A 12,070-nucleotide genomic window follows, 5' to 3' on the forward strand; every position below is an offset into this window, starting at 1 on the left:
TAGACTTCCTTTACGTTGAACAGTTGATCCGGGATATTTTCTGTGGCTTTGATTTTGTCGGGGTTTACCTCTATTCCCCTTTGTGAGACCAGGAATCCTAAGAACCTACACGACCTCACCTTGAATGCACACTTCTCGGGGTTAAGCTTCATATTATGCTCCCTCAGTGTGTCAAATGTTTCTTGCAGATGCTTCATGTGATCACCTGCATTCAAAGACTTAACGAGTACATCGTCTATATATACTTCCATAGTCTTTCCTATTTATTTTTCGAACATTTTATTCACGAGCCGTTGGTAAGTGGCTTCGGCATTTTTTAGCCCGAAGGGCATTACGTTATAACAATATGTGCCAAAATTCGTTATAAACGAAGTCTTCTCCCAGTCTTCTAGGTTCATTTTGATTTGATTGTACCCAGAATAGGCATCGATGAAACTCATTAACTCGTGCCCGGCCGTGGCATCAATCATTTATCGATATTCGGCAATGGGAATGAGTCCTTTGGACATGCCTTATTAAGATCCTTATAATCTACGCACATGCAAAATTTATTATTTTTCTTAGGAACCACTACTACATTAGCTAGCCAATCTAGATATCGTAGCTCTCGGATTGAACTAATCTCAAGTAGACGGGTTACCTCTTTTCTAACAAATTTATTCCTTGCTTCTACAATAGGGCATTTCTTTTGTCTTACCAGAGGTGTTCTTGGATCCAAGCTTAACTTATGCACAACTATATCTGTCAGGATTCCTTTCATATCCTCATGCGACCATACAAAACAATCAATGTTAATTTTAAGGAATTCGATAAAACCATACCTGAGCTCCGGGTGTAGTTTTGTTCCCAAATGGAATTTCCTTTCTAGGATTTCTTCGAACAATGCAACTTGCTGCAGTTCTTCTGTCGTGGACTTCGTTGCATTCGTTTCTTCCGGTACTTGGTAGTACCTTGGTACCTAATATTGTTCTGACTCCTCTGTCTCCAGGGAAATTCCCTCTGGTTTGGGGGGTGGAAGCCGATTCCGGTAACTGCTATGCCGCACGTTCCTTTACTTTGCTATGGGAGACCGATATCGCATTCATCTCTCTTGCGGATGGTAGGTCACCTATTTTCTATTTGATCCCATTTAGTGTGGGAAATTTCAGCAATTGGTGGTACGTCAAAGACACAGCTTTCGTCTCGTGCAGCCACAGCCTTCCCAAGATGATATTATATCCCATGCCTCCATCTACTACTTCGAAGAGAGTTGTCTTTGTTATGCCCTCGGCCTCCGTGAGCAGTAAAATTTCCCCTCGGGTTGTCACGCTTGCAAGGTTGAATCCAACAAGGAGCTTTATTGTCGGGACGATGCTCCCAGTGAGTTTAGCTTGATTCAGAACTCTCCATTATATGATATTAGCGGAACTTCATGGATCCACTAAAATACGTTTAATTTTAAAATTTTACACATTTAAAGAGATTATCAGTGCGTCATTGTGCGGCAGTAGTAATCCGTTCACATCTTCATCTGTGAATGTGATATCATCTTCCCGGAGCCTCTTACTATGGGATGTTGAAATTTTTATCTTCTTTACGGACGAGAAGGTGATCCCATTGATTTCATCCCCTCCGAAGATCATGTTGATCGTTTGTCGTAGAGGTTCCTCTCCTGCTTTTGAGGTTTGCATGTCGCCCCTGTCTCGGCCATAGTTGTTTTTGGCTCGGTCACTCAATAATTCTTTAACAGCGTTGCCACTTCTTTTCCAAAGGTGCCGGCAGTCCCCAGTCCGATAGCCATTAGTGCCATGGTATTCACACCATAAATTTGGGTCCCTATGGCTGGGATCAGACCTCATTGGTCTCGGGAAGTGTACCTCTTTGATATCTCTCACGGCCGACACTAACTCCACCACGCTGACGTTGAAGTTATACTCTAATAACTTTGGATAAGGAGAACCTCGTAGTCCCGAGATTTCTCTATCCTATAGTGATTTGTTGTTCCGCCCACGATCGATCCTCCTGTCAACGGTGAACTTGTTTGACGTTCGGAAGCTCCTGTCACGACCTTCCGTCCGCTTGTAGGGCAGAAATCGGCCCCTAGAAGTCCGTCTATCCGAGTCAATATCATCTTTCATTTTTTCCCTGTTCTTCTCCCTTCTTTTGGCCGATGATGTAAAGCCAACCTGATTGTCTTCGATCCTTATTTTGGACTCGTACCGGTTGTGGACATCCGCCCAAGTCGTCACTTGAAACTCGGATAGGCTTTCCTTCAGCTTTCGGGAAGCGTCCGAACTTCTCGAATTTATACCTTTGGTGAATGCTTCAGCCGCCCACTCATCCGGGATTGCCGGTAACAACATCCTCTCCTTTTTGAACCGGGAAACGAATCTCCGTAATAACTCGGATTCTCCCTGCACGATTCTGAATATGTCGACCTTTTGGGCTTGTACCTTTCTGGCACTGGCATGGTCCTTGATGAATGAATCTGCAAGCATTTCGAAGGAAGCTATGGAGGGCTCGGGAAATAATGAATACCATGTCAAAGCTTCCCTCGTGAGGGTCTCACCAAATTTCTTTAACAACACAGACTCAATTTCGTGAGGAGCCAAATTATTTTCTTTCACCGCCGTTGTGTAGGTGGTAATGTGCTCATGTGGATTTGAAGTTCCATCATATTTCGGCACTTCAGGCATTCTAAACCGCTTAGGGATTAGTTCCGAGGCCGCACTCGGCTTGTACGGTAATTGAATATATTTCTTCGAGTTCGGACCTTTCAATACCGGTGGTGCTCCCGGGATCTAATCCATACGGGCATTTACTTCCTTCATGGACCGCAATATATAGTTCTTCCTTGAATGGGTCGCTATCGTTGTTGAGGCTAGATCTACTCCCCCAACCCCGTCGGAGCCAACTTCGCCCCTGGAGTGTTGTTGTCAATTCTCTGTGCTGTTTGATTTGCAAGAGCGATGGGAGGAATTAGATCTCGCCTGTTCGCATTATTTGAAGCACTTGACAGTGCCTGCTTTAGTTCCATCATAACCTGATCCCGTCGCGTGAGATGGCTTAGGATGATTGTTTGTTGCTCTTGAAGGATCCTCACTGCATCTGCCACGTGTTCTTCGTCAGCATCGTCAGGAGTCGCCTCTCGCACTCGTCTAGGGTACCTCCCGTCATATACCGGTGTGGCGTCATCCCCCTAATTGCGAGTGTCGCTGATTGAGTCCTCAAAATGAGGATGTCCCCCCTTGAATTTCAGGATTATGGGCATTGTTAACGATATTGATTGCCATTTTTTGTGATTTTTTGCTAAGATAAAAAACGATCAAAGCTTGTGAATGGTGAAAAAATAAGGACCAATTTAATCGCACGGTTGTCTAGGCCCCACGGTGGGTGCCAAACTATTTACCCGAAAATTGGTACAGTTGAATTTGTTCGTAGTTTCTAGACAGATAGATTAATCTGGTCCAAAGAAGTGATGAATTAATCAATTTGGATGCAAACTACTTAGCTCAAAATGCAGATGGAACTATAGATCTGATGAGCCCAAGGACAGAGTCTCCGGGCACAATGATGATTAGACCAACAAGTTAGAGAGAGAAAAATAGTATCAAGATGCTGTGTTAGAATATATTCTTTGATGTCCAGAAAACTGTGTCTTTACAATGATCATTGAGCCTATTATTTATAGCTCAGTGGGCGTAATGGTTGGGCCCACCACTAATGACAATTATTGAAGTGCGATAATGGAAATCTAACGGTAAACATAAATGCTCAAAACTCTGTAACGAGTCGTTACTCTTTAATGCTGTGGAATATTCTTCATTAAATGTCACCGGGCGCAGCGTGCTTAATACCTTTATGAACCTGCCTTTCTCGGTGACACGCGGGGTAGCTGCGCCCAATTTTTCGTCCTCCCAACTTTGGTTCCACGTGTCCCCTTCTTTGGTGGCCACGTCCCGTAACATATTTTGCCCAATACAGATATATTCTCCCGTTATTTGTTAATTTCAAAAGTTGTCCTGAAGATTACCAATGAACTTCAATAGTTTACTTTCTAATTTCAATAACAAGAAAAATGGAATGTAAGTAGGCAATGAGCGAACGTAGCCTATTAAGACAATGGATTATTAGAGATATATTCATCAGTTCTTTGTTAATTTCAAATTTTTGTTGTTTATAAACCAACTCAAATTAAATAAACTAGCCTAATCAAAAATATAATCTCCACTGAAGATATGACCCTGTCTCTCTCAAATTAGAGATAATAATACTTTTACTAAAAATATAAGAGACGTACACGAAAATAATTACTTTCCGTCTTTACTAATGATAGTTACGTTGTCCTCTTGACTTCAAATGTGTTTATTCATAACTTGGTGATTGAAAATAACATAGTATTTTAATACTTTCACCAGTGTAGTAACCAATAATGCAAAATAAAAAATTCTTTCTCTCTTCGATAATGTAAAGGAAAATGACAGAGTAACCAAAGTCTGTTTGGTTAGGACAAAAAAAGTTTGTTTTGATAGTAAACTTACCCCAGCTTAATATTTTAAATTTTTTATTTTGCTTTTTCCGAATGTAAATGGGCAAGTGGATAGTAAGGGAAGAAACATAAATATTAAAAATGAAAAGACTTTCTTGGGGAAAAAATGAAAGAATATAATGGTAAGAGATAACCTAATTGGATATTACAATCATTATGCTAAAAATGTCAAACTCCAAAACTCTGGGCAGGCATTGAACCACGAAGTTGCTTATTAGTGCAATCCTATTAAAGCCACCGCTGAAACAGTGTAATTATTTCCTTAAATAAAAAATAAAATCACAAAAAACTATTCTTTTTTAATTATTACAATTTAGATGATTTAATTTAACTTGACACAAAGTTTAAGAAAAAAAGAAGAAAACTTTTGAAATATGTGGTCCTAAAAACTTAAGGTCAAAAGCTTTATGGGATCGTAATGCAATGGACTGACAGAGGGTGAAAGCCTAGAAGATATTTGTGTGAAAAGAAAAACTTTAAAGTTAAATTGTTTCTAAATATAGAAATATGTATATTTTATCAAACAGACTAATATTTGAAACGGAAAAAATATTTGTTTAATGCTTTGGTCCCTATTCCTTTTTCTTGGTGTCAATTGTATCGTATAAATGACGGCAAATCATTCTATACGACAGAAATGGACTCCATTTCGATCTCGGCTCCCATTTGCCAACTTGTTTCCGGTAATAACAAACAAGTAAACATTAAGAAACCATTCCTATCTAAGAAACATAGGTGAAAACAATGAAGCACCCGCAATTTTGTATGAATAGTATCGATATATTATCACTGACTTGTAAACGTTTTACCTTTGATAGTTTTATTACTTTTGGATTATTTATTCGAATGTGTCAGCAATATTTAAAAAGAGTATGACTTGTATAATTTTATAGCCAATCAAGTATTCGCATGGGTGTGGGTGTTTGCTGATTGTGTGCGACAAATGCCGATGCACCTACCATATTCTGTTGAAAACTATTCTTTATAAATAGTTGAAAACACTTTAAAAACATGTATACGTAGATCAATGCACTTACTATTAGGAAATTGATAAGTTACCTGTCGTGTTATTGTTTTGATAATCTAACAAATTTAATGATACGAATCAGATCGGGAACCTGTTATATATTCTCAAGGTGTCAAAGCACAACAAATCTCAAGTTACTGCTCACAGCTGTAAAGTCGATGCAAATGTTCTCCTCCACACAACAGTGTGAACAGTGCAATATCTACTTTATGGGGAATGCCTTGTACCGGATATTGGCTTGCATTATTCAAGTGACATCACTTGGATATTATTAACATGAAGCAACGAAGAAAATACACACTTGCACATCCGAGAATTAATTAAGTTTCTTCTCAAGTGTGTTGTCATCTTGCAAGTAACTTTCGGGCTTCAAGAACAATACAACGAATGACCAGTTTTCAGTATTGTGTTATTATATGTCCTTAATTGTGTTGCACCTTTGTTAGAGTGATTTACTTGTAATTCCTACTTAGCTTATCTAGAAGCATTGTGTAGGAAACCATTTGTAAAATCATAAATTTTGTGTTTGTGTCTTGGCTAGAGTTAGTCTGTGAGCTTTGTAATAGAGTTATTACAAGTGAGTGGCGGATTAAGAGTTTAATTCCTAGGTTACAATATGTTGTAATCTAAAAGTTGCTCGATTAGTGAAGTTGAAATCATACGAGTGTAGGTCGTGGTTTTTAATCCCGTGAATTGGGAGTTTTTCACGTAAAACTCTGTTGTGTCATTTACTTATCTCCTATTATGTGTATTCTGTGGGGATCCATAGAAAATCAGGTTCTCTGGTGTACCCTAAATTTTTATTGAAATAATAGTACTCAGATAAGACCATTCCTATCTGCCAAAGAACAAGTTGTTTGTCTCCAGCAATAAAATAGATAAAGGGATAATAAATATGAAGTCACAAATACTAATTGGACTTACGAAAGAGTTGATATCTAACCTAGGTTATAATATGTTGTAATCTAAAAGTTGCTCGATTAGTGAAGTTGAAATCATACGAGTGTAGGTCGTGGTTTTTAATTCCGTGAATTGAGAGTTTTTCACGTAAAACTCTGTTGTGTCATTTACTTATCTCCTATTATGTGTATTCTGTGGGGATCCATAGAAAATCAGGTTCTCTGGTGTACCCTAAATTTTTATTGAAATAATAGTACTCAGATAAGACCATTCCTATCTGCCAAAGAACAAGTTGTTTGTCTCCAGCAATAAAATAGATAAAGGGATAATAAATATGAAGTCACAAATACTAATTGGACTTACGAAAGAGTTGATATGTAACCTAGGTTACAATATGTTGTAATCTAAAAGTTGCTCGATTAGTGAAGTTGAAATCATACGAGTGTAGGTCGTGGTTTTTAATTCCGTGAATTGGGAGTTTTTCAAACTCTGTTGTATCATTTACTTATCTCCTATTATGTGTATTCTGTGGGGATCCATAGAAAATCAGGTTCTCTGGTGTACCCTAAATTTTTATTGAAATAATAGTACTCAGATAAGACCATTCCTATCTGCCAAAGAACAAGTTGTTTGTCTCCAGCAATAAAATAGATAAAGGGATAATAAATATGAAGTCACAAATACTAATTGGACTTACGAAAGAGTTGATATGTTCGAGGCACATGAAATATTATCCCATGGTTACGTAACTATTTATCATTATCAATTTAATTATTCATGAGACCAAATCCTTGAATAATTTTTATGTTTTATTTATTTAAGAAGAATCAAGAATGTACGTATACGATTGACTAGTATAGTGTTGTAACCAATTAAATATTAGCATGGGCGTTGTATTTGCTGGGAATGGTGCCATGATCCAAATTGTATGCTATGAATGCTGATGCACCTACCGTATAATAATTTGAAAAGTCTATGTAATAATTTAAAAAGTCCTACTTTGCACGTATTATTACGAAAGAATAATAAATTTAATGGTATTTCTCACTTTTGTAAAATATTATTGACAGGCGACTGGCGACCAAACGACATTAAGCAGGATATATTATTTGCTTCCAACCTTACACTGTGACAATGCAAAACGAAAGTAAGAAGGGAAATAAGTATGAAAAAGACTTACAAGAACACAAGAATGAAATTTAAGGAAGATTAAATGATGTAGTAACTTATTTAACTTAATGTTTGGACGAAAGAAGAATATCATTGACCACCTTCTCAATGTTCACATAAGATGACCCTGAATGTTCTTTAGCAGATGCTTCAGCCAATTCCTTCCATTCCATTGTCTTTTTCTTCATCTTTTTGCCTTTTCCCCCAACCATCAATTCCCTTACAAGGCTTTCCACTTCATCCCTCTTCACATCACAGTCAATCTCCATTCCAACATCCCATTTAGTGACGGAAAACCAACAATTTGTTTGCTGTTCAGCGAAAAATGGCCAGCAAATCATAGGCACCCCACTGCTTATACTTTCGAGTGTCGAATTCCATCCACTGTGAGTCAAGAATCCTCCTATTGCAGGGTGACTAAGTACTTCTTCTTGTGAACACCAACTAGCAAGCATACCTCTCTTCTTCGTTTCTTCCACGAATTCGGGGGGAAGAATCGATGCATCACCTGAAACAATATCAGGTCTTATGATCCATAAGAATGATTGTTGGCTGTTTGCAAGTCCCCAAGCAAATTCAATAAGTTGACTAGGAGTCATAACAGTAATGCTTCCAAAGTTAACATAAACAACAGAATTTGGTTCTTTGGTATCAAGCCATTGTATACACTCTGGTTCCTCTTTCCAAAGGCTGGATCTAAGTCCCTTCAAATTCTCATCATCAACATGTTTCACTAGAAAATGCAAGGGCCCAATGGGGTAGACTGGAGGAAGAAGATTTCGGAGCGATTCAAGAACTTCAGCCTCTAGTGTTTCATATGTGTTGAGGATAATTGCAGAAGCCTTTCTTGCTCTCTCTGTTTCTTGGAGGACAAATTTGATCATGAATTCATCTGGATTTGTAGTTCTCAAGAAACTTGGAAGATCCCTTAAACGTACGTCTTTCATGCATGGTATAAAATCCAATGTTGTCTCTAGGTATCCATTTGTCAAGTCACTCGCATCTACAATTTCCCAAAAAGAGAAAAGGTTAAAACACGTGCACATCCAATATAATGGGAATTAGCTATAGACATCAAGAGTAACAAAAAAGTCTCTAAAATCTTTCCATCTGCCTAAAATATTATAGACAAAATTATTTGATATCGGTATTGGATGAAAGTAGCATATACAAGATATACAAAGTAGCATATACAAGATACACGATATAATAACTAAATACATCATCATTAATTAAAGCATAACTCCTGTGAATCCAAGATCTAAAATTAATAAATTAAAAGTAATATTGTAATCTTAATATACTATACATTTTTAAATTCTTTTTGTGTGTGTACGCAGTTCAAGTAAAAAGGAATTGGTTACTAAACCCAACCTAAAGGAGCCGCTTATGTAGGAGAAAGTATTTGTACCTTTAAGTGGAGCGTATCCTTTTTCAATAACCTTGTAATAATGCATGTAACCTAAGAAACCACAAGCACTAGTGGTCCAAAACAGAACTTCAGGGACTCCCAATTCTTGTGCAGCGGCTAAGGTGAAGCTCATGACACCATCTGAGATGATGCACGAAACGGGTGGCACGTTAGATGTGTTAGTATCATTGAGTTTCGCAAGAAGATCCCTAAAAGGACCCAAGCAAGTATTGGTTGTAGATTCACACAAAGAAGGTATATCTTGTGTGGCATCTGCATCACATGGCGGAAGTCCATCAGGAATTGTCTCAAAACGGAAAGAAGAAAGACCCTTGAGAGAATCAGGGCCACGAGATTTAAGCAGACGTCTGTGGTTAAATTCAGTATTGACAAAAGTGATGTGAAAGCCTTTGTGATGAAGGATTTTGGCTAGCTTTAACATGGGGTTAATATGGCCTTGGGCGGGATATGGTATGCAAACTGCATGTGGCTTTGTAAATTCAGCACCAATGGAACCCATTCTGAATTTCTTTCTCTCTCTCTCTCTAAATGTCTCGAAAGGATCTTGATGATTTTGGCAAGAAGGATTGAAGAAATGCAGATATTTATAGATGGAAAAAAGAAGTCAAAAACATCAAAGAAAGTGCCAAAAAGAGAGCACGCCAGACTGTTACAAAATGGGTAAAACCTGCAAGTTGATTTGTGTTGGCTGGAACGCCGATTTCGAGGTCAAAAATGACTTACTGCGGTATATTATACTAGTCCAATTCATTTTTAGTCCAATTTCTCCACGAAAACTGTCCGATTTCCAACCGTTTTTAGTTAGTCGGAAAATTGATGGTCGCTAAGATGTTTCGACCGAAATCGGTCGGAAATTTTAATGCGTTGACTGACAGTCAAACTACATTTATCGAACGAAATTGATCGGTATTAATTTTTAAAAAAATTATTTAATTTTCAAAATACCGACCGAAATCGGTCGGAATTAATTAAATTTTTTTTAATTTATTTTTCAAAATACCGACCGAAATCGGTCAGTAGTAATTAAAAAAAATTATTTATATTTCAAAATACCTACCGAAATCGGTCGGAATTTTAAATATATAATAATTTTAGAAATATTCCAGATATATACATTTTTGTATCGCATGTATACTCCCCATCTCGAGATATCATAGCACCACAATATTATATCTTATTACTATATTACTAATTAGTACTAGTATATATTATCATTATTATTTTATTGAATTCTAATTCTAAATATAGAATATTAAATCTTATTACTAAGCACTAACTACAATCCTTCCTATATTTACTTATTTTTTGTTAGTCCACAACGGTTGGACTCTATGCATCAAAGCTCAACTTATAAGATGAAAAAGCTCACATCTTTCAGCCGATATGGGACAAGAGTATTTTTCAATTTTCGACCGAAATCGGTCGAAATTTTTGAAAAATTTTAATAAAAAATTATTTTCCCATGGAAAAACCCACTACTTCTCTTCCCATGGAATATTTATTTACTAATCTATCCATTTTATTATTTGTTTGTTTCTTTCTTTTTTATGAAAAAAAAAGAGTGCATTAAATAAGGATTCCATAAATCAATAAAAAATTATTTCACGTGAATAAAATTATGATTACATTTTAATGTAAAAATATGCTTAGTTATTTTTTCTAAAATTTCATTTATAATCCTGAAATAACACATTAATTGTTTGATATAAAAAAATATATTAACCAACCAGAATTAAATATATCGTACATTGGTTAAGTAATTGGTATATAAGCTATAAGCTATATTCAATATATATATCTTAAGATGCACGTATAGTATAGTATAGTAATATATATATATATATCCTATCTTATACTATACTATACTATACGTGCATCTTAAGATATATATAAGGATCTTCCCAGTTCGGCCCCAACTTTCCTTCGTTTGGGTTCTGGGTACTTAGTGTGACCTTCCTTAACACTAAGTCCCCGATATAGAAATATCGAAGGTTGGCTCTTCGATTGTAATACCTCTCGATCCGATATTTTTGGGCGGCCAACTGAACAAGGGTGGCTTCGCGCCTTTTATCTATCAGATCCAGGCTCGTATTCATGGCTTCGTCGTTTGATTCTGTCACGATCCAAAATCTAACCATAGTCGTGATGGCACCTATCGTGTTACAAGGCAAGCCTATTTCCCAAAATATTACTACTAAATCTATTATAAGAAGTTAATAAAACAATACCAACATTTGAATTTCTCATAAACTAAATCAACTCTAAATATAATATAGAAAATACGAAAACGAGCCCCAAATATCGGGGTGTCACTAAGTCATGAGCATCTAAAACTATGAACTAAGATATATAAGTTGTCTAACTGTCCAAAAGAAGAAATGACAAGAGGAGTAACAAGGTCCCGCGGACGCTAACAGCTACCTTGCAGTTTTCAAAGATAGCCGGCCTGAACTCAACGATCGCCGCCTTCTAACTCACCTGGATCTGCATAAAGTGCAGGGTGTAGTATGATTACAACCGACTAGGTAGTAATAGAAATAACTAAGGAACTGAGCAGTAGTGACGAGCTAAGTAGAATAATCCAATTATTATTTTCACAATTAAGTACAAACAGGAGTAGACACGTAATTTTATAAATCAGTAAGACTATAAGAAAAATTAACAGGTAAATGCAGCAACAGCAAAAGTAAATGCAACCTCACAGCAGTGTCACTCCACCACTCAGCACTCGCACTCAGCACTCAACGCTCAACATTCTGCGCTCACTGGGGTGTGTACAGACTCCGAAGGGGCTCCCAAAGCCCAAGCGCTAAGCACGGATAACTCACGTTCCATCATATCAATACCTGGATCTGCACGGTCAACTCACGTGCTACGCGGACAACTCACACGCTATGGTATCAATACCTGGACCCGCACGGTCAACTCACGTGCTACGCGGACAACTCAAGCGCTATGGTATTAATATCCTCACAACTAGGCCCTCGGCCTCACTTAATCATGTACCTCACTA

General features: G+C 37.3%; 1 protein-coding gene across 1 annotated transcript; it reads right to left on the minus strand.

Moving 5' to 3' along the window:
* Positions 1-7,530: 7,530 nt before the first annotated feature.
* LOC104087905 (7-deoxyloganetin glucosyltransferase-like) lies at positions 7,531-9,631 on the minus strand. Its single transcript, XM_009592483.3, has 2 exons — positions 9,037-9,631; positions 7,531-8,628 (listed from the first exon to the last, which is right to left on the minus strand). The coding sequence occupies exons 1-2, from the start codon at positions 9,554-9,556 to the stop codon at positions 7,691-7,693; spliced, it is 1,458 nt and encodes a 485-aa protein (XP_009590778.1). The 5' UTR covers positions 9,557-9,631; the 3' UTR covers positions 7,531-7,690.
* Between the last annotated feature and the right edge of the window lie 2,439 nt (positions 9,632-12,070).

This window comes from Nicotiana tomentosiformis, chromosome 2, assembly GCF_000390325.3.
Source record: "Nicotiana tomentosiformis chromosome 2, ASM39032v3, whole genome shotgun sequence".
In the NCBI taxonomy this organism is placed as follows: Eukaryota; Viridiplantae; Streptophyta; class Magnoliopsida; order Solanales; family Solanaceae; genus Nicotiana; species Nicotiana tomentosiformis.

Excerpts from the sequence above, each read along its gene's own strand:
- LOC104087905 (XM_009592483.3), bottom strand. The coding sequence starts at position 9,556 with ATGGGTTCCATTGGTGCTGAATTTACAAAGCCACATGCAGTTTGCATA. Across the intron at positions 8,629-9,036 it reads AGGATACGCTCCACTTAAAG|ATGCGAGTGACTTGACAAAT; the intron begins GTACAAATACTT and ends GGGAAATTGTAG.